General features: G+C 42.1%; 1 protein-coding gene across 1 annotated transcript in view; it reads left to right on the forward strand.

Moving 5' to 3' along the window:
• Positions 1-1,354, forward strand: part of plod2 (procollagen-lysine, 2-oxoglutarate 5-dioxygenase 2) — a 34,510-nt gene extending 33,156 nt beyond the window's left edge. The window contains 2 exon segments of the mRNA XM_020654971.3: positions 340-411; positions 413-1,354. Coding sequence (XP_020510627.1) covers positions 340-411; positions 413-496 — 156 coding nt within the window. The 3' untranslated portion in view covers positions 497-1,354.
• The last annotated feature ends 22,624 nt before the right edge of the window (positions 1,355-23,978 follow it).

Here is a 23,978-nt window from a genome sequence, read left to right on the forward strand (position 1 = left end):
GAGCAGAAACGTGCTCAAACTAGGATCAATATTGGAGATGCTTTTGAAAAATGGAGAGAGGTTAGAACACAGAAAGGTTTACAGACCCATGCAGAGCTGGATAAACACTGAAGCTTCAGAGTCCACCACATGGTGACCTGAGTGAGCATCCACTCTAGAGAGGAGGGGGGGGGGGGGAGGGGGGGGGGGGGGGGGAGAGAGACAGCTCTCTACAATGTTTAGAATTTAGATTTAACCACTTTAAATAAATAAACGTTAAATATTGCTCCAGTTTTAATCAAGATTTCAATTTGTAACCATTTGTCCTCTTTCTTCCTTTCTCTCCTCTTCCTCTTCTAGGGTGGAGGTTGTCGTTTCCATAGGTATAACTGTTCCATTAATTCACCGAGGAAAGGCTGGAGCTTCATGCACACCGGGACGACTGACTCATCTGCACGAAGGCCTGCCCACCACCAACGGCACGCGCTACATCGCAGTCTCCTTCATCGACCCTTGAACTGAACTTTTATGTAAATTAGTCTCTTTGACCTTGCTTTGCCTTTTTGTTCTTGCCAAGTTTGTGTGTGTGTGTGTTTTTCCCCCCTGTTCATTTGACGTGTTGTGTCCTTACATGTTTTGCTGATGATGCAATTCTTTTTCAGGCAAAACTGAAAGAAAAAATGATTGCATTAAAGGAATCTCTGTCAAACAGAGTAGACGAGAAAGGGAGGTGAAACGATAAGAAGCACAGATTAGAAAGAAACACATTTCCATTATTTGTTTTCTTTGTGAAGGTTGAAAACAATCCAGCAAAGATGAACTGGTACTGTAACTTTAAAGCTTTTACACTGTCATAGCCATTATCAGACACACTGGTAGCTTTGGCCTGCAGTTAGATTACTACGCTAGCATACTCATAGCTGCTGTGTTTCAGGTTGAATTCACTGACTCCATTTATTCTGTTAACAAATAACTGTCATTGCTTCAAGACTGACGACTGGTGCTTTCATCGATCCTCGTTCGTGCATTAGAGATTCAGGTCACTATTTGGTGGAGTGCAAGTTTTTGTAATTTATTTAAGTTGAATTTGTGCCCAATAAAAATAACTTATTTTTGGAATATTGCACACAACAACAAAAAAAAAAGACATGGCAGAATTCAATATGAGTTCTGTTTGAATGAAGTTCAATATTTTGTTTTTACTTGAAAGGATTTTCTCTTCCCTGCTTTGAAATGTGCTCGTTTCATTTGATTTCCCGAAGAAACATTCTGCAATTTTTTTTTTTTCTGAGAGATGTGTGAACGTTTTTTTTTTGTTTTTTTAACTCAGAAAAGTTTTTTTAATTTATTGACAAAATGTAATAAAAGTCCTTTATGGAAGTATTTTGTTTTCATCTTTATTTTGAACTTTATTATTAAATCAGCTTTATTTGTCCCCGGGGGGCAATTCAAAGGCACACAGAGCAGTAAATTAACAACAGTGCAGGTAGACGAAACATTTTAAACCTAAAATATAAATTTTCAATTTAAATACAACTTAAAGCTTAAAGCTTAACTTAAAATACAAAATATAAAAAAGTAGATATAAGTGGACAGTGATCGGACTAACAGATGTAAACAGAACTATGTGCAGTAAATGATAACTAAATATACACAGATATAAAGATCTGTTATTCTGAAGAGGCCTTTTTTTCTACTTATTCAGAATAAAGTAACTATGGTAACACTTTATATTGAAGGTGACATATTCTCCTCCTCTTCAACCTTTTTAAATAAGTCTCAGAGCTCCTCAAAACATGTCTGTGAAGTTTTTTGTTCCAGTCAGTGTGATTCTTAAGAATGCTCAAAAAGCAACTGGTGCATGGTGAATAACGTGACTTAAACTTAAAGTGCAACTTTAGATTCAGAACTGTTCCACAGTCCTCTCTGATGACTCTGATCAGTGTCTGGGAATAATCACGGCCACTTCATCGAGCCTTTTATTGTGTTATCACCAGTTCATCAGTAAGTGTGTCGAGCATAGCTCCACACTGAACACGTCACCTGAAGGAAAGATCAAGCCTGGTCTGGTCTGGTCTGGGGTTCTGCTCCGCCTCAGGAAGCAGCCCTGAGTGTTTGGGGTGTGGTGTGATGATGTACATCAGTGCGAATGTAGTTCAGTTTACCTTAGGGGCCGAGTGCAAACATGTACATGTAACTCTATGAAAGCTGTACAGACGGGGGCTGTGCGGCTGACGACAGAACAGCCCCCCCCCCCCCCCCCCCCCCCCCTATAGGAAGTGGGGACAACAGAACACATGTCAGACAGGAGGGTGAGAGCACGACTTCAAGGTCTGACCCTCCATTCATATGCCTTTACATTTTAGCACCCAAACCCTGTAGACACTTGACCCCCCCCCCCCCCCCCTGAGGTCCATGTTTCTACCCCTCAGGTCTGACCCCAGGACTACAGACACACGTTTCTGCTCCCTGTGAAGCCTGGTTGAAGGATGAATATCTGCATAGCTGCTACCAGGCGGAGGGGAGAGGAGGAGATTTAGGTCAGCATGGGGGAAAGGCTCTCATGCTGAAAGAGCCCCTTTGTGGCAGCCCCCCCCCCCCCCCCCCCCCGCTCTGCCCTGTGTCCAGCCCCTCTGAAAGGTGACATTGATCGGGGCCAGGCGTTGCAGGAAAAACTTGCATACCTTCTAAACTCTCATGTTTGTCACTGGAACGGGACCCGCCAAAAGGAAGAAACGGAGGGAAATCTTTTAAGTCTGATTTATTTCTAAAGTCAGGCGGAGAATGAGGCAGCCTGGGTTTTTGAAATCCAAACACAGGATGTCTTAGAATTTTTTTTTTCTGAATTATGAGAAGATTCAACTCGAGAGTGCATGTTTATAGAGTCAAACCCTGAACACACCAGTGGGCCAGAAACCCCCCCTTGTATAGGGTCAATGGGAAACGTGATCCTTTCCCAAAGTAAATTCAAGCGTGCCACTAACTGCAGGGTGCCATACTGACAGATAGTGATTAAGCCGTTACCGCGGCAGCCACGCTGGTTCTGACTAAACAAAGGATTTAAATTAAGTGTTTACAATGATGAGAGCCTGCAAAGTGCCTGAGGCCAGTCAGTGTGTGGTCAGATCTGGTGCCCGTGGTTTGGAGCCGTATCGTGCAATGTGGCAGACGGGAGAAGGTTCCAGCATGTCTTGATGCAGACTGGTGACCTGGTATGTGCCACAAGGAGGTCGGAGAAGCCGTTTATCTTTACCTCATAACCACTCTACTCTGATCATCTGTTTATTGCAGACTTAGTCGTGACTTCTCCTGACAAGCTGTAAGAATCTTTATCAGCATGTGTGTGTGGCTCTTTGCCCCGAGTCCAAATGTTTGTACTGAGGACATAAATAAATAAAAAGGCCACAAATGTTTATATATATATATATGTATATAGTTTAAAGGCTTTATATGCAATTTTTTTTGATCCAGCAGATGTCGCCCTTGAGCACCAGCATGAAACCAAAACAACTGGCGCTGCATTGTTGTGTTAGCATGCTAATGCTAGCGATCTTTATTATGCTGGTATCTTCACACTGCATGTAAATTTACCTGAAATGAGCGTGATCTAGAAACACAGTTAAGCAGTGAGTACAGTATGTTATTCTTCTTTTCTCTAGTCCCTCAATTAAACAACTTTTATACACGAGGGGAGGAGTCAGCCGGCCGTCCCGGCGATGTAAACAAAGTGAAGATAGGACTCTGAAAACTGTGAAAACATCACAGACAGTGGGACTCGGGTGTTACACCCATTGTAGACAGTCATGACTCACAGAGTTATTTTCAGAGGATATACTGGATTTATATTTAAGTGTGAAAAATCACAAATAAAGCCTTCAGTTTCATTTTTTTATTTTCTAAGACGGGGATTCCTGGGGATGTTCACGATTTGTGGACGAATACATGTAACTTAAACTTCAATCCTAGATGTTGGCACCAGAAATACTAGCATTTATCTAGGTCCAAAATGCCCGTTGAATGTTGTGTCTAAGCTGCAATGTTGCAGCCCGCCACTAGCTAGAGGCGCCTTTTCTCCCTGCACTACTGTCTGCACAGTTTTGGGAAAGTTCTGAGACTTATTGAAACTGGTTTGAAGAGGACGAGAACATGCAACCTTTAATACATTCAACTCAATTTTGACTATTTTCTGTTGTGTTTTTTTTTTTTACTTTAGACCAGTCAACTTGTCTAGATTTTAATCCACTGGTAAATTAGAAGCTGGGAACATCCCTAATTTCCAAAGAAAATCAATAGAGGAGAAAATCGACCATTTCTTTGGAACCATTTTTAGCGCTGGGTTTTTTTCACTTTCTGAGCAGCACTGTGAATTGGAACTGACTCAAAATAAACAGTCTGTGTTAATCACAATGAGAAAACATGGAACAATGAAGCCCATTGATGGGATTTTAATCACTTTTGGAACAAAGAAGGTCTATGGAGCAGAGGAATAGACTGGATAGGACTCAAGACACGATGGCAAGTAAGTATGGTTTTTAAAAATGTAAAAAAGTATCCTTCTTAGTATGCAAAGGTTTTGAAATAAAGACTATCTGTGGAACACGTACAGTAGTCCCTGAGGAGGAAGCCAGCAATAAGATGTAACGCAACTTGTAGATCCAAAAGGCATTCAAGTCACATACATAAAACATACACTTAGTGTAAACCTCTCAAATGATGTTTGGAGAAGAGGGGTGGAGGAGTGGGGGTCTCCGGGTTCAGGCGCAGTGCAATTGTGAGTCAGACATCAGTGGAAATGTACTGAGATGAAACCGTAATTCAGGGAGGAAACGTCCAATCCAGCTGGGCAAAGAATCCATTGGCCTGCAAAGACATGCGTTTGTCTGTTTAAGCGTGGTGCTGTCAGTTGGTTTCTACAGGATTTCAGGGAACAATGCATTCCAAGAGACTGTGTGTGTGTGTGTGTGTGTGTGAGCGAGATACAGTGAATACAGGAAAAAGCTTGAAACAAACCCCCCCCCTTTGTGAAACTTGTTGCTGGGCATAATGAGACCTCTGCCGAGCGCCCACATTTTTAAGATGCCTTGAGAAATTAGGACGATGACGTTTGAGGCCTTCACATGCACTTCAGGAATTCGGTGTTGCTAGTATTTATTTCTCTACATTTGCAGGAGTGCAAATCATAAACAACCCCCAATGCATGATTCAATATCATTTACATCAGAGGGTTCCAAACTGGGGTCCAGGTCCTCTAAGGGGTAGCGCCTAAGGTCTCGTGGAGCTTGTGTCTGCTCTGAGGATTGTCAAAATTAGATTTGCACACATCAAATAAATATCATGTTAAAACATTACTGAGAAATTTAAACAAATATATTTTGGTAAGGAGACATGTGAAGGTATATTCAGCATAACTTTTACAGGGGTGGCTTTGGCTCAGTTGGTAGAGTCGGTCATCTCTCAACTGGAAAGTTGGGGGTTCGATCCCTAGCTCCTGCAGCCACATGTCCGATGTGTCCTTGGGGGGGAAGACTGTTTACTCTGCAGCCTCTACCATCAGAGTGTGAATGTGTAGGTGTGACCTGCGGTGTGAAACAGCTTTGAGTAGTCAGAAGATGAGAAAATAAATAAACAAGCTCAAGCTCAAGGTGTGGAACCATTGATTTACATATTTAACCTATTCTTTAACTTCTACTTGACAACACCAAACTACAAATGATTTGTGATTTTAGCCAAATAACACAATCTTCATTTAAAGGCTGAATATGTGATTTTTCACACTTAAATGTAGAAATCAAGTATCTCCTCTGAAAATAACTCTGTGAGTCATGACTGTCTACAATGGGTGTAACACCCGAGTCCCACTGTCTGTGATGTTTTCACAGTTTTCAGAGTCCTATCTTCACTTTGTTTACATCGCCGGGACGGCCGGCTGACTCCTCCCCTCGTGTATAAAAGTTGTTTAATTGAGGGACTAGAGAAAAGAAGAATAACATACTGTACTCACTGCTTAACTGTGTTTCTAGATCACGCTCATTTCAGGTAAATTTACATGCAGTGTGAAGATACCAGCATAATAAAGATCGCTAGCATTAGCATGCTAACACAACAATGCAGCGCGAGTTGTTTTGGTTTCATGCTGGTGCTCAAGGGCGACATCTGCTGGATCAAAAAATTGCATATAAAGCCTTTAATCAGGTCAGGTAAGAGTTCTTTTTTTTAAACAAACCTCAACATTTCTTTCACTATAGAACAAGTCTGAGTGCTTCAGCAGCTGGAGAAAAGGAGCCTTTAATTCTTTAATTTTAACAACTTCAACCACTGACTTTTGATTCGGCTCCAGCTCTTACACGTTGTAAAAGTCTTTTTTTAAGTCAACTTTATTGGGCTCTTAAAAAGAACACTGTGAGAATCTATGTATGCCTGGTCCCATTTTTATGTTGCAAATCTCTCTTATTACAACCTCATATTACACAGCAGTGATAGAAAGAAAGATGGAAGCCGTGGTCTAGCGTGGTGTAGTGAACGTGATCAGTGTTGTATAATTTACCCCAAAATAGTACTTGTTATTACACGGCTGCCATCATGACTATCTCCAAGGTAAGTAATCAAATAGATCCACGGTCCAAAATACCAATTATATCTGATTGTATGCTCTGAGTCTATCAGCACACTCCCTTTTTTAACCAGCCAGACTGTTTACCAACTCAGAGTCAACTGGCTGCACGTACCATTTAGCCAAATTACACAGCAACTCTGTAAAAACAATCAGCAGCCCCACACTCCCTGACAGATATTGATTTATGGAAAAAGACAAAAGCCAAATTAGAGGGTGGGTGAATGTCAAAAAGCCACAGAAGCTCCTTTTATAGTAAGCAGGAAAAAAAATAAAGTCACACAACATGTCTTTTATGAGCTATTTCAGAGTCTTGTGAATGATCTTTCAGTGTGTTTAGTCTGGTTTCAATCGCTCGACTTCGTGAGTTGAACTGGAGATGAAAGAATGGGAGTGTACGTGGAGGGTTTCTGGTGTCAGGGTGTGTGTGTGCCCCAGTGTGTGTGTGTGTGTGTGTGTGTGTGAAGGCTGCCTGTCTAAGGTCAACATAAGTAAAGAGGGAGGGGCACCAGGAGGCCAGTGTTTAGACCCCCAGAGCCCCCGTGTGGGTAGACACAGTCTGTGCCATTCTGAGGTCAAATTGAAACAGCTTAAAGGAGCAGTATGTGTAGAGAGTGAGATGATAAAGGTATCTTACTATCTGATCATTAAGGAAACATGCTATGTTGAAGTGCTGGCTTCTCTGACAACAATGCAGCAGCCAGTATGTCCTCCTTCTAACTTTAGATTCTGCTCCTGAATGCTCTGGATTTGTTTGGACCAGAGAAGGTAGGCGCTTTAAAGACACGCCCCACATGACCGTTTTGGACGCCCCTCAGTTTGTCAGATATGAGAGCAGTTATCAGGTCAACAGGTGTTGCAGCGATGGAAGCGGTCAAGAGAAGTGGTTCAGATAGAAGTGATTGTACCCGACCTAAAAAGCCTCTGCATGTTTCTAATAAGCTCCACGAGCAGAAACGTGCTCAAACTAGGATCAATATTGGAGATGCTTTTGAAAAATGGAGAGAGGTTAGAACACAGAAAGGTTTACAGACCCATGCAGAGCTGGATAAACACTGAAGCTTCAGAGTCCACCACATGGTGACCTGAGTGAACATCCACTCTAGAGAGGAGGGGGGGGGAGACAGCTCTCTAATGTTTAGAATTTTGACTGCATTACCCATTTTAACCACTAGGAGCCAGAGTTACATACTGCTCCTTTAACACGTTGGATTGAGAAGTCTGAAAAAATTAAATCTGCACCAATGTGGATCTAACGTTGGAATATTTTAAGATATGATGCAATGAAATGAATAATACCTGCATGGCTGTTTGGGGAGAAATAAGCTGCAGACATAATTTAAATTCTGACCTGACCAGCTGTTGTTAGGCTTGCATCAAATACTTTATGCTGTTAGTGTGTCTTATATTTTCTCACTGGGTTGCTTTATATAACTCCATCAAAGCAAATATCAAAGCGCAGATATTAAGGATTCCATTTTCTCCTCCGTTCATACAGAGTGAGAGATTGTTTAAGCACTCCATTTCATTTGGGACAGATTTCACCCTTAAGAAATAAGAAACCATCATTTTAGAAAGGGGTGACATGCTGACAGGCACAGGGAAGTGATGAAATCTCTCTGCAGACAGTGAGATCTCCCCCTCATGTCAGATGACGTTATTTACTGCAATGTTTGACATCTGTCAACAAACCCTCCCTTCTGTTTGTTTCCCTTAAACGTTTGCTTAGTGATTTTTATCTGTGTTGGTTTGTGATTTTTGGCACAGTGTCGGAGATGACCACCCACACTCAGCTTTCCCATCGCACACGAGGAGAGTGAGGAATTACTCTTTGAGTGATGTGTATCTTATACTGTCTATTCCTTTGTTAGGCACTTTTAATTTAGTTTGTGTGATAGGAGCAGGAGTGATAGATGAATCATTGTTCACAGATGGATATCAACCAGACCTTTCATAAGGGCTGTAACGATCACAAACATATCAGTCTTTCATTTCCCCAAAACATTGTTACCCTGATTTTAGCCTAGCAGGAAACCATTTCTTATTTCAATCAATCTTTTTTTTTTATAGCTCCAATTCAAAACAAAATTTTATCTCGAGCGGCTTTACAAACAGCAGGTGTAAAAAGACCTTACTCATTGCTATATTACAAAGACCCAATGTTAATCCATCATGAGAACTTAGCAACATTTAGCAAAGTTACAGTGGAGAGGAAAAACTTCCTTTAAGAGGCCGACATCTTGAGGGAAACCAGGCTCATGGTGGAGAGCCATCTGCTGGAACTGGGCAAATGGGATGGGGGAGATGGGATAAGATGCAGGAAGAAGCATAAGGACAAACATTTCAAAGTGTACAATTTGCACCTCTTTTTCTACTGCAGGGGAGAAAAGTAGAGAACCGAAAAATAGGGGTTTGATCCCCAGCTCCTGCAGCCACATGTCCGATGTGACCTTGGGCAAGACACTTAACCCCAAGTTGCTCCTGCTGCTTGGCTGCATATAAATGTGTATGAATGGATCATTGAATACTGATGGACTCCTTACACAGCAGCCTCTGACATCAGTGTGTGGAGGTGTGACCTGTGGTGTCAGTATCCAGGAGGTTAGAAAAGCACTGTGCAAGCTCAAGTCCATTTACCATTTAAAACCCTTTATCTTAATACTCTACACAAATAGTCAATCTAGTATGTGACAGAGCCTGAGTGCATCGAGTTGGTATGCTGTCTGAGGTCGATGGAAGATCATTGTTGATATGTGTCTAAAAGGCCTTAGACAGAAATATATGAAGAAAATAAGTGTGAGGACACCATGGTGCATGTCAGTGTGGCCTTTACAGGAAGACAAACTCTGAAGTTGTTTACTTTCTGAACTTATGTCACTACTCAAAAAAATACAATTTCATCAATACTGACGAGAGAAAACCCTGAGGGGGAGATCAGGAAAACATTACATAGTGCTTTGTCACCAACATCAAAGACGCCCTCAGCATAGTGTGAATTTCAAAAAGCACAAAAGAAGCTCTCTCTCTCTCTGAACCAGTGATGAAAGCCTGCGAGTCAAATAATCTGACTCACCTGATGTTGCCACAAGGCAAAGCAAAGGGCTCATCCAGCCACAGACCTCGAATGAATCAACCACATTCATACTTTCCCGGTGTGGAAATCTATATTTACAGCACCTCTGAACTATATTTATGTGTGTGGGTGCGCGCTTCATTTCCTTATAAAGAGATAAAAAGTGGAGGGTTACAGCAGGGTTCGTGTCATGGGAGCATTACTATCGTCGATCTTGTCAGAGCTTTTCTCTGATTGCCCGTCTATGTCTCTGGTACTGTGTAATTGTATGTTTGCAGTTTGTGTGGCTCTTGTTGGATTTGTAGTTTGCACTTCTTCTTCCTCGGGTCCTATCAGACACTGAAGATGAAGAATCCCACAGTCGGGGCGTTGTTTGTTTTTTCAAGTCATCCTCTCCATGTGAACCCGTTGCCCTCTGAGGAGCCAGGAGCGATGCAGCAGCAGCAGCAGACTGGCAATCTGGTGACCACAGCCCATCAAGACAAGACCAGTGGTGATCCACCCTTAATCCGTTTAATTGGCTCCTTGGCTCTGACTTTAAAAGAACCGACCACAAGTGAGGGACTCTTTTTTGCTTTTCTGTTGGGTACCTCTGTTGATGTACAAAGAAAGGCTTGTGAGCTGGTTAGTGGTGGTCAGCAGCTCAGTGTTGTGGCTCTTCTGCCTTCGTCTGGGCATGCTGCCATTGACCTCTTTTTCTTTGAACTTTCACAAGTTTACTTAGAGGGATTAGTTTATGATCTGGGTGAAAGTGAAACTAGCCAGGAAATACAGTAATATCACATTTCATGAGTGGGATTTGTTTACGCTGGCACACAGGATGCATGAAAGTGACACGGTGCTGTGAACGATCTATTTTTGTTTCCTTTTTCCGACAGTTTTTAAATCCAAAAAGGTGCACAAAGACATCCATATTTTGGTTTTCACAGGAATACTGTATGCAACACATAGCAGGGTAATACAAGTCAATGCACTCAGATGTCATTACAACATCTGCATATTTTGGGCCGCTGTTTTGGTTTTAAAGTTTGTCTGTCCTCAGGGGGCCCCCCTACAGGTCTGGGGCCCCCAAGCAAGTTGCCTGCCATGCCTGTTGACACGCAGCGCCTCTGCTCACCTGCCCTGATACTAAAACTCTGAATCCCCCGGGAGAAACCGTAAAATGTTTCTGGGGGAGAAATACATTTGGACTATCTTGCTTGGCCTGCAGCCTTTGACCCCTGACCCCCAGACAAGCAGAGGATGCTACACGCCTTATTGTGAATAACTCTTATCCTTCATCAAATCAAAACTGATGAGTCATCAAAACATTCACCCCCCGTACAGTGTGTGTCCATCCAGACATGAGCTAATCACACCTATTTGGTTTTTTGAACCAGGCTGTAAACATGTTCATCTCAGCTGTAAAAACAGGCTTTTTAGAATGGGTGTGTATGTGACTTCCTGTGCTTCTGCAGCCAGCCTCTAGTGGACACTCGAGGAACTGCAGGATTTTACACTTCCGCCTTGGCTTCATTTTTCAACACCAGAAGTTGCTGCTTGGCTGTGATGGAGACAAACAGGATTGCCTCTATATCCATCAGGTGATGCCGACACACATGCAGCTAGCCCCCCCCCCCCCCCCACGCCATCCCCTCCTTCCTCCCCCATTGCACACATAAGCACAGAGGTTACAAAACAAGGGGGAGGTGAGTAAGCTGGAAATCACACATCTCTCTCCAGTAACACAACCTCCTGGAATGCTAAGACGGTTCACAAGGTCACAACTTCTCCCCCTCGTAGATCTTTCTTTCTGTAACTTTTTCTTCGCCACTTGCTTCCTCTTCTCAAACTTTGGACACATGTGAGACTGCTGATTAAAGCGTGTTTTAAATAGTCAGGATCTTTTTGATATGTTCTGCTCGGTGGCTTGGGAGTAGCCAGCGAGCTCTTTTTTTATGTGGCAGAATTCCATAATATGTATGATTTATTGCAGGAAATGTGCACACTGAAAGCATACATATGTTTCCACTTTGGTACATGGCGGTTCCCTTATGTAAAGCCTGACCAACTGTGCTCCTCCTGATCTGCTCTCATGCATACTGAAGCTCCCATCAAGCTGTCCCTTCTGTTACAGAGGCTTGATAAAACAGGAACTGGGCAGGAGTCACCCAAACACACTCTGGTCTCTGAACTTCTTTGTTTTCAGCCTCTAATTGTGCATGGATAAACATTTAAATACAAGAAAATTCACCTTGAAAGTGAGTCCCAATGATACAAATATTATCACACAGAGAAGAGAAATGAAAGCATTGCTGGCAAGACAGACCAACTTTACAAAACTGACTAATTTCTTATAATTCTCAGGTTGCAGGGAGTATCTACAGACGATCTCCACCTGCAACACATCAAGCTTTCTCTAGAGAAAAGTATAATTCATAGCTTGTCTTGATACTGGTGAGCTTGTAAAAAAAAGAGCTGGACCTTTGTATGATGCATCTTTGGGAACTTATCCTCTCTGGTTCTAATGAGCTCTCTGTGATTAATGTGAACTGGAAGGGGATCCAACATGAGACATCAACAATCCCAAAAGTCTGTTATCATGAGTTTATTCATTTATACGCCGAGTTGAAAAATATATCTGAGGGAGTTTTTCATGTCCTTTTTAAAATTCTTTCTAGAGTGTGAATTCCCTTCATGTTTTTGTCAAACGCTTTTCAAATGATTCAAAATCAAGATTTTTGTACGGCCGGGTTGAATACTCAATTCTGATTGGTCAATTACGGCATCCTTAAGTCGGCTACTTCTTGAGATGAATATAACACTGCCGGGGAATCAATATGAATGCACAAAGACGTGATGACGGCTGAGCGTGGTTAGAGAACTTTTGGGCTCTTGCATCACTCTGTGAGGATTCCAAAAAAAAAAAAACAAGAATATAGGAATGTATTTCAGTATGTTCATCATGCATAATCCTCATTAGGATTCAAATTATAAAAGATATGATACAACATTACAACAATGGACTCAAAGACATGACTTCTTTTAATTTACTGAAGGATAAACATTTATTGGTAAGAGTGTCAAACCAACAGGATTATTCTCCAGTAAAAAAAACAAAAAACATTCAGCCATGCCTGTCTGCAGAAATATAAATGCCACACTCACCTCCTAAAACACACACACTCAGACTATTTAAAGGCCCTCATCTGATTTACTCAGTAGGCTGAAATAACTGGGGTCAATCAGTGGTTGCTTTATGTTTGCCTACGTGCACATTCACACACAATTTTCTATAATTTACACTGCGCACAGGAAGCCGGTTAAATGTACACATATGGCCACCCAGCGCTGGGTGTGTTGATTGCCTTCTGTCCCACCCACAGAGAGCTGGGCAAATCACACACTCCTCCACACACAGGGATCATCTTATTGCTGCATGTACGTTGTGTAGGTTTTCTGCTGTTTCTGATCTCAGAACATCTGCTGAAAGGTTAAGAAATTTAATGAATTTGTATGGTGTAATACGAGTCTGTTTATCAGTCAGCGCTGCACGTTCCCTACAGCTGCAGAATCAGCGATAAAAATAGAGAAATACAAGCGTACATCAATTGGTTATAATGACCTTAAATTGCTCTCAAGTGAGCCGTGATGGAATGAAAAAGCTTTCAAGACCGCTCCCTGCGCGCGATCTGAAAATCATTAATGTTAATATAGCTCTAAACTCGTACCTCACTCCACTAATGCAGAGAGGAATGTATGGCAAGAAAGTGGAAATTTACAGCTCGCTAACAAGGTACTAAAAATGTGCTTTAAGAGGGAACAATGAGAAGGAAACTCTGCAGTGTGTGTGTTAGTCTGCAGCTTAGACAAGCATGATCAAAACATTTCTTCACACAGGAATCAAAAGAAATGGAAACGGGTGGAGACAGAACTGTAATGGCCGAGGTGTTTTTTCCTCATCCAGTTTCTCGAGCACTTGCCAGGACAGTTAGAACTGCCAGGGGTCCCAATATAGGGCGACATTAAGGCTCAGCCTGAAACTAATGAGTCATGGTAGTCTGGGTGAGGGGTGACATCATTTCCCTTTAGCCTCTGTGGGTCTGGAATGCGACCCCACCCCCTCCTCCATCCTCCCTCCTCCCTCCTCCCCCGTCTTCTTCAAACTCTGCTGTCTGGATAACACAAAGCTGTGAAATCCATCTACAGTGGAGACAGTACGAGTTCACACACACACAACTCTGAGTGAAACTTTAACTTCGAGTGGTTGAACACAAAAGGAAGCAACGTGTGTAATATAATTTCACTTGAGGCACTTTAAGCGGCATGAAGAAGAAATAATAAGAGCCCTAAGATGATGGATATTATTGTGGCTGCTGTTTAGAGAGATGTGCTGCGATCCAGCCTCGTCAAATTGCAGGGTTGCTCCACAAAAAATAGGCATTAAGTGAGTTTTTTCTTCCATTATGTACCCGGCATGGGTGGAACATTTAACGCTAAATGCCAAATTGAATGGTGTCATTACAGCGATCTGATGAAACTGCAGAATTCAAACGGAGCGTTGTCACAGATGCAGATCTGAATGTGAGCACCAACAGTGAAGGGGTGAGTGGAGACCGACGTTCAAAGAGAAGGCCGAAAAAAGATTCCTGAGAGTGAGAATGTTTTTTCCTCCCTCCGGTTCCTGTGACTCAGCGCAGATGAAGACGGATAATTCTCTGGTGGTTTGAAGTGTTGGGGTGAGGTAGATCTGTGTTAAAAGTCGACACATTGTGGCTGGAAACACTTGACAGCCTCGATGCTGCGTGGGACAGACGTCTGGACAGTGAAGTTTTGGACGAGGAATGTATCCAGTCATGCAGCACTGTAACACTAAACCTTCACTGACAGGGGAGCTGGCATGGTAGAGATGATACAGGGCAGATTAGAATTTCAGTCAAGTTTGAATTTTCTTTGAATTTTAACTGACTGAGGAAGAGCAGCAGAATCAAAATATGAAACAAACGGGAGTTTTGCTTATGATCTTAAAAAAACAGTAACATTGTTTTGATATGATTGATGCTCGTCTAACTTCCAGAAGCATTCCACAAAGCAAGCAAACTCCTTCAGCTCCAGGGAATAAAACACAGGTGTTTCTTAAAGCACCAATCTGTTACTAAATCATCAAGACATTAAGGAAACATGCTATGTTGAAGTGCTGGCTTCTCTGACAACAATGCAGCAGCCAGTATGTCCTCCTTCTAACTTTAGATTCTGCTCCTGAATGCTCTGGATTTGTTTGGACCAGAGAAGCCGTTTTGGACGCCCCTCAGTTTGTCAGATATGAGAGCAGTTATCAGGTCAACAGGTGTTGCAGTGATGGAAGCGGTCAAGAGAAGTGGTTCAGATAGAAGTGATTGTACCCGACCTAAAAAGCCTCTGCATGTTTCTAATAAGCTCCACGAGCAGAAACGTGCTCAAGCTGTTATCTCGCTGTGGTTTCTTTGTAGTTGAACAATGGTATATAGTCTTTGCATACTTTATTACACCTCTAAATAAACGAGGTCTCATTGTGCTTTTAGTTTGCTGTAGGTCCCCTCACAGATAAATCCCACACTCATTTGAATGCAGGCCGTCAACACAGCTGTCAGGAGCTGCAGGAGAGAAAGTGGAGAGCAGAAAAGAGAAGTGGTATGTGTACTATAAACACTGGGAAGTCGCACCTGGAGCTGTTACTGCTTGTGTTTTCAGAGATGTAGTTTAGGGTCACGGGGTCAAATTACAGACTTGACAAAGTGCTCCAGTTCAGTCTGGTACAGAGACTCAGGATAGAATAGAATAGAAAATATGTTTATTTATAAAGCATGATGATGGAAATGTTTCCTAAATCTTGAATTAAAAAAAGTTAAAATGTGAATCAAGAGTCTTAAAACCCGCCTCAGCTCCAGCTCTCAGCCTGTCGTTAGGTGGATTGGAAGTTAGGATGAGACAGCATTTCCAACATGGCGGCTGCTGCCGATGAGCCTCCGGAGCCCCCTGCAGGAACAGATGACTGACGTCACTCAAGCTTCAAACATTCATATTTACAGACTATGGTCAAAAGATGTATATAAGTACCTAATAGTCTGTGATAGGAACAGTTACTACAGGAGGTTGGAGCAGATATATAACCATCCTGAGTCCAAGCAAACCACACTATAAGACTGATAATGTTCAGAAATGCTTCTTAATGCTTCTCACAGTCTGATGCTGCTTTAATTTAAACATGTTAGCCACTCCAGCAAAATGTCACACAGCATGGATGATCCTCTGCAGAGCTTAAACAAATCTGCACCATTCTTAAGTGAGACAATCAACACACTGCAAGGAAGCTTTCAGAAATATGCTTCAGAAAAAAAAAAAGAACATTTGGATCAAAAGACTGATTAACACTTGCTCATTTGCATTTTGTCAAATGTTCATTCATCAGAATTATGAAAAGTTGACTGAAGTTGTCATCAACATCATTAACCACGAAGCAGAATTTCAAATGAAAAGGAAATATTTGATCAGTGAGATGAGACGCTTCCATCTGTTCCACTCTTCTTCCCTCTCGTGGCTGAGAAAGGGATTCAAAAAACATCCTAATTAAGGGAGAACTATTAGCCTTTCAAGCTCGTATTTTTTAAAAATTTGTCAATCCTTTCCTGTGGATACTTCTGCCAACCAAACACTCTGGAACTGGAATGTTTATTTAAAGAAAAAAAAGATGATGATTTATTTACTTTTCTTACTAAGAACTTCATCTTTCATTGATTTTTAAAGACAAGAATCGAGAGTATTATATAAAATATAAGTTAATGATTTAATGCATTGCTTCTTATAGAGCATGTATTAAAGGCACAGTGAGGATGTTTGAGTTCAGACCACAAGGTGGCGCCAGTGAGCTGCAGATGAAATCTCCAAACTCCAAACCTTCTGCATTCCCGAATCCAAATTCATCTCCACAACTTATCGCCGGCTCTTTGCTGTGAGCCTTTTAGTTGATGATGTGGGTTTTTTTTGAGTTTGTGCGCCATTCACTGGGAGCAAACTGGGTCATCATTTACAAACATCATTTAATAATAATGCCAATTCATTAGTGCAAGACCCAAGCAATCTCTTTCATCAGCTGAACAGAAGAATGCCACTGGGGCTTGAAAGCAGGTCGGTGATGGGAGGCGGGGAGTGGGAACGGGGGGGGGGGAGGGGGGTTGGGAGTAAATAGCAGAGCCAATTCACTGGCTTAATGTGGCAGATTTCAGTGCCTTTAGTGAATTCTTGATCTGAGTTGAGCTTCATCCGTAAAGTGGAAGTAAATGTTTTTGATGAGGCACAGCGACAGCTTGGGAGTCACTGATGTCTTGGTGACGCGCTTTTTAGTCCCCGATTTCCTTTTCATAAACAAACTGAATGGTCCGTATCTTTAGTAATAAAGAAAAAGATGCAACACATTTCCTCTTGAAGATTCAGACCCATGGTGTCAGTGTTTTCAGAAGCAGAACGAGGGGAAAGGGGGCGGGGGGAGGGGGAATAGTTGAGAAAGTGTTGTCAAAGAGAATTGTTATTCAGTCCGTCTGTCCGGCTTTAAAAGAGATCAGAGGAGACTGCACAAGCAGAAGAAGAAGAAGAAGAAGAAGAGATGAATAGCCGTGGATGAGGCTTGGTTTATCTTCTCTGCATTTGTGTCCGAGAAGATATGATGGATGTGTGAGGAAACCCAAAAGTCTTGGTGTTGTCTGTACGGCAGCAGGAATAATAGAACGTGAGGGATTTTCTCTCAAGGTGGGTCCCGTGTCAAACCCCCCCAAGGATAAGGACACTCATCTACCAAAAGAGCAGTCCTGAGAGACAACATCAGGTGGAATAGGAATCAGCTCTCATCCTTCTTCCTCTTTGTGTCTGATAAATGACGGCGCCACAAGTACTCTGGTCAGGCGTTATTGAATGAGGACTGACTCAGATCACAGACTCTGTGAATGGATACGAGAAAAAGAGAGGGGACGAGAAACAAAGGAGAAATCAGAATCAGGGCTGACATGATGAAGTGTTCAGTCAATCCTCCATGAACCTTTTCCCCATTTCTGAAATCATGTAATGTACTGATCTCTCAATAGCTCAATAGCTAAGATTTACAGCTGTCAGTGTTTGTTTTCCAATCGGATAATGTATTAAGTGACATTAAAGGCTTAAAGAGCACCAGCATGAAACCAAAACAATTCTCGCTGCATTGTTGTGTTAGCATGCTAATGCTAGCGATCTTTATTATGCTGGTATCTTCACACTGCATGTAAATTTACCTGAAATGAGCGTGATCTAGAAACACAGTTAAGCAGTGAGTACAGTATGTTATTCTTCTTTTCTCTAGTCCCTCAATTAAACAACTTTTATACACGAGGGGAGGAGTCAGCCGGCCGTCCAGGCGATGTAAACAAAGTGAAGATAGGACTCTGAAAACTCTGAAAACATCACAGACAGTGGGACTCGGGTGTTACACCCATTGTAGACAGTCATGACTCACAGAGTTATTTTCAGAGGAGATACTTGATTTCTACATTTAAGTGTGAAAAATCACAAATAAAGACTTTAACGTTAGAATCTGTCTACCAATTTCCAGACTTGATCTGCACCGGCAACCCTCCTGTTCCCAAACCAGGTCCCTGCAGACTGAGCGACTGCCTCCTTTAATGGAAAATAACACAATAGATTCTGACACTGGGACACACAATACACAGACCCATTATTCAGTGCTATGCTAAGCAGATGATGTGCTCATTATTGTTCTTATTTGAAACTAGTCATCATTTTGAGCCGTTTTTTTATTTGTCTGTTACAAATTTAATTGCTGAAATTTCCCCCAAAAGTTTTTTTTTAAGTTTAAAAAAAGCAAAACATTTAAGCTCCCCGTCAGAAAATGTCAAACCGAGCCAGACACCTAAGTGTTTTATTTGACAGTGACCTTTGGTTTGAAAAACAAGTTTCTGAAGTCGTTTAATCTTTCTGTTTCAACAGAAGAGCATCTCGAAAAACCAAAAACATGTCCTGCAACCATCAAACACAACACAGAAGCTCTACTTCTCCCAAATATTAGAGGACAAATCTCTATCATGTCTTTTTTATTATAGAGCAACCATACTATTATTCTTAATATGTTGGTCTGGTATTTTTGACAGTGTTGTTGTATCATGTGTTATTTCCTAATAAGCCTAATTTGTTCCTGACAAATGAAATGAAAATAAATACATTTTATATTTCCTCATTATAGTCCTGCAAGTTTTTCAAGTGCGTTTCAATTGATCTCGGAAGTTGGAAATTCAGAGTTGCTGGTCTGACACGTCATCAGAAACGCTCCCTGAAGTCAGAATTTTAATCTTGGAAATTCTGAGAACCTGCAGTAGCCCGAGCTAAAAATCCAACATGGCTGCTACGAGCATCAACAGCTTTAAAGGCACAGTTTCAAGATTCTGCCACCAGGGGGCTTTTAATCGAAACAATAACAAAAGATGACATTGAGGCTGGCGGGGAATCATGGGAGTGAGTCTCTCTGCGAACTATCATGTAGTGTGTTGTTATCTCCTGGCTTTAGCTCACAAAACAAAGGTACTCCTGGAGGCGTTTATGTTACTTGTCAAATGTTGTTGCCATCTCGCAAACTGGACCGTGTTTATTTTGGGTGTGACTTCATGACCAGCTCTGAGATCCGAGGTAAATGGAACCAGCCATCAGTCCAGGTTCAATCATGCAAAGTTAAAGGTCCCATATTCTTCTTTTTCTGGTTTTATTTGCTCTTTAGTGTGTTTTCCAAGTGTCCTGTGCATGTTTAGGTTCATCTATGTGCAAAAATTCAAAGTCCACGTAAACGCGGCTTCTCCTACGTCCTCCTGTTAGCTGTAGCATTAGCCGCATGTAACACTCGGTTCTTGTCCCCCCCTGCCAGTGTGATATCTTGTCAGTGTGAGATCACTGATCTAAGCCCATTGGCTCGTTGTGGCCCTGCAGCTCATGTTGCACGCCCATTAACTTCTGTAGCACGCCCACGATATGCCGTAGCCTGTGGTAGCACAGTAGTGCTAAGGTGCTAATGTTTTTGCTCCCCTCGAACGGAGCCAGTGGCTGCATTCCCGGAGCGGCAGTTCATGAAAACAGACATTTTTTTATAACTTTAGTTATTGTGAACATACTTTAGTAGGTACATAGATAAAATATATGAACCCCAAAAAGGGCAGAATATGGGCTCTTTAAGTTTCCCTTTGAGATCATAATTATGAGTTTTTACTATTTTCTGGTTTTGTTAACTGGTTAAGTGAATTAGAGAGAAGTAATAATCACTGATAAAGATAATCACTAGTTCCAGCTCTTCTTTTGTTCTCAGTGTTGACATTATAATTATTTTCTGCCCTCACGGAGCGTTCACTCGTCCTGCTTTTAAAAGCAATAGTAGAAATAAGTGTTGAGGCTGATTAAGTTCATTGGAAACTTCATCAATGGACGTGTGTAGCTGACAGCCAGCGGGGGTCGATCGAGTTAAGGCCTGTCGTCTTGCAGCATGCACTTGAACAGAAACCTCGGACATTATGAGGAGTATATTCAGAGCCGAAGCTCTTTGAATTCTGAAAGCATCTTGGAGTGCTTGTCCCCCAAACGCCTCTCGAGAAACCGCACAAACCCAACAATGCACAAGGTGAATTAATTCAGCCGAGAATAGATCCTATTCACTTCTCGAGACACCACCTTTTCGGCGTCTGGGTTGAGGTCCCACATGAGGAAAAGATTGATGAATTACTAACCGTGTGTTATAATCTCTGCACATGGCGTCTACACGGGGCCTTCACCACAGCGCCGTCAATGTAATTGTTTTTTTTAAGCTCTTACTTGAGTTTTGGATGCTGTGAAGTGCAAATATTTGGGCATATCTCAGGGCGTTTTCATATTAGGCATGATTGTTTTGTAACGTCCTCAGTCCGATACTGCAGGGGGCGGTATGCACATGGTTGGTTTGCAAATCCACCAAAAAAGCAGAAAGAAGACGCAACCATGGCACCACTCCATGGTTGCCATCCTGCTAACTGTGGACGTTTTTGTTCATTCTGAGACGCCATCGACAACCCTCTTCCTGCCGTGCAGCTCAAAAGGGCCGAAACGGGGCCAGTGCTGCACGATTATGATGTTCTTTGAAGCATCAGGAGTGGGTTAGAATAACGTCATATAGCGGTTTACTTCCTTGTTTGAGCTCAGTTGCGTTCACATCTCCCGGTGGTTACAGTTGGTAGGTGTACTTGTGGTGAGGGACCATGGCTTCAGTAGTGGCAGGAGGTCAGCTGTTTGTATGTGGATGATGGATTTCATAAAAATATTGGGGAGGTGGATCATAAATTGAGCCATCACCTTTCCCACCCCTGCAGACAGCTGCCTGTAGTGTCATATCTACAATATTCCTATTCCATGCTCCCTCTGTGCTGCTCCCGTGGTGGATCACAGCAAAGTGGTAAATAAGAAGGACAGGAGGAAAGAGGAGGAAGAAAAGGAAGAAAAAAAACACACAAGAAAGGAAGCAGACCCCAAAAAACAGGCGTGTCTATATCCAAAACCCTCCTTCTATAAACGCTGTTGTCACTGCTGGGTGCAGGAGCAATTAATCTCAGCGAGAGGGAGGCAAAAAAAGAGATGCACAAGTACAAAAGCTATCAAGATGACAAGACTGCACAATGCAATTTACCAGGTTTCTACCGCTGTCAAGGATATAAATGCTTTGATAAAGTTGTTATTGTGTCCCCGGAGCATATTTCTCATGTGAGGCCTCGTGTTGATACTTCTGTAATGGAGATTTTCAATTATATCAGTGGTGCCGCTGATGAAGATAATGTAGTGTAGAGTCTGAGAACACAGACACACAATGGGACGCATTTGTAAAATTAGTCGGTGTTATTACAAAAAAACAGGAGGAGCATTAAAAAACCGCTCTGCCCTTAGAGAGTCTTGAAAGTGAAATTCAGTCTCCATCGGTGAGTCATGTGAGGAAGGAAACGTTTTAATTGGAAGCTGACCTAATGTGTAGTTTGGGATATAATGAACTACTGAGACATCGGCTCTGCAAGGCCACCTGACATGGCGGCACAAAGACAGATGAGATGAATGTACGAGTGGTCGGCCTTCACAGAAAGCATTCCGTTCTAATGATGGAGGGTAATATATTCATTTCACCGCTGCAGATTGATTAACAGATGAAACAGAACTTCTGTTCTCTAAATATTCCCCATGTTAATGTAACTGTCACACAACATACATAATGATCTTCTTCTTCAGGTAATCATAAAGTACGATAAAGATTCACAAGGTTATTCTGCGTTTCCTGCATGAAAAACCAAGAGGGTGGCTGCCACACATTCTAGCAGGACTTGGGAGGGATTTTAGGATCTATGAAAGGGGATCCATCAAATCCCTCATGTACAACATTAAAATATATGGTGGTTGTGTAACAGATTGGCACGAGTCCTGTCACTGACATTTCAAAGAGAAAAGACGTGGAGCCGGCTGAGAAGCCTCAGCGCGCCATCACTTCTATCGTCGACTGAACAAGTCGAGTATGTTTCCTTTAAATTCTCCGGCAGTCGCTGATGACTGTGACATTGATTGACTAACAGGCCTTGAGTTTGTGAGGCTGGTACTCGCAGTAAACACAAAAAAGAAAAAAAAAAGAACTCGCTTTAGATGCAGTGCGTACTGTAGAGACACAGACTGCAGCCTTATTGGAGAGAATATATCTAAAGAAAAACAAGATCCACTGTGTGTTGCTGATGAATAAAATTCATTTTTACGAGCTTAATAAACAGTTAATGTGACCCAGGGACATTAGAGTATTTAATAATATAATACAGTGCAGCATGTAGGACTTCATCAAAAGTTTAGTGGTTTAGTATAAACTGGTGAACCCACAGTGGTCAGATAATTAAATCACTGTACTGACACAAGCAAAGAAGGTTTTTCTATCATTTAAAACAGCAGCTATGACCTTACTATCTGATCAGACATTAAAGAAACATGCTATGTTGAAGTGCTGGCTTCTCTGACAACAATGCAGCAGCCAGTATGTCCTCCTTCTAACTTTAGATTCTGCTCCTGAATGCTCTGGATTTGTTTGGACCAGAGAAGGTAGGCGCTTTTAAGACACGCCCCCACACGGCCGTTTTGGACACCCCTCGGTTTGTCAAATATGAGAGCAGTTATCAGGTCAAACCAACAGGTGTTGCAGCGATGTAAGCGGGTACCTCTTATATTGGTACAGAGGTCGGATCCCATCGCCCCTCCAGCCAATGACAGCGCAGTAGGTGAGTTTAGGAGTGGATACAATTCTGCGATTGGACGAGATCCAAAATATGACGGACCTGGACGTAGCAGTAGAAGAAGAGACAATAATCACAGTGAGGTGACATGCAGGACGTTCTAAAACGACGGTGAACCTTGTGTTGTCTTTTACCGGTGGACGTGGAGTTAGTCTGCTTCCTGTTGGACAGGCAGGTGACAAACACCAGCAGTAAGCTTGTGCTAGCTTGCAGTGTAAGTACAAGCAGTAAACATACACAACTACAACTAGGACAGGTTGTCACAGGATCACAAGTAGGAGTCATTTAGATGAGTTTCATGTTTAATAATGACACAGAAAATGTAACAGGATGCACCAAAGAAAAGCCTTAAAAGCTCCGACTATCTCAAATGTGTAATAATGGAGCACCATGGGAAAGCCTGCTATCACTTCTCATTTATGTGATTTTAAATCTTTATGACTGCAAATCGGGACTGCATGAATACTTCCTCGTATTCTCTTTTGTACAAAGAAGAAGAAGTGGAGCATCTTCATCTCAGAAAAGGCACTGAGAGCTCATTCAAAGTGTGCTTTCACTCACTTTGTGAGCCACTTTGTAAGGGAACAGTAGAGCCATTTTGTAGTGCGGGTACATATACTGTTGGGATAAGCAAGCACACAAGGACACACATACAATGCTGAGGAGCCGAGTAGAAAATGAGAGCGTATAGAAGTAGAGCTGAACAGAAAGCTGTAACAGATCCTGTTTGTATCGTTTATCGTCGTTTGTAACTGGGCCTAAAACAAAACAACACCACACAAAAAGACCTCAAATGCAGGTTTTAAAAAGGTTTAGCTTTTGAGCCTTAAAAGTCAAATCTGTAAAATATGATCAGACATTAAGGAAACATGTTATGTTGAAGTGCTGGCTTCTCTGACAACAATGCAGCAGCCAGTATGTTCTCCTTCTAACTTTAGATTCTGCTCCTGAATGCTCTGGATTTGTTTGGACCAGAGAAGGTAGGAGCTTTTAAGACCCC

The sequence above is a fragment of the Labrus bergylta genome, chromosome 20, assembly GCF_963930695.1.
Source record: "Labrus bergylta chromosome 20, fLabBer1.1, whole genome shotgun sequence".
NCBI lineage: Eukaryota > Metazoa > Chordata > Actinopteri > Labriformes > Labridae > Labrus > Labrus bergylta.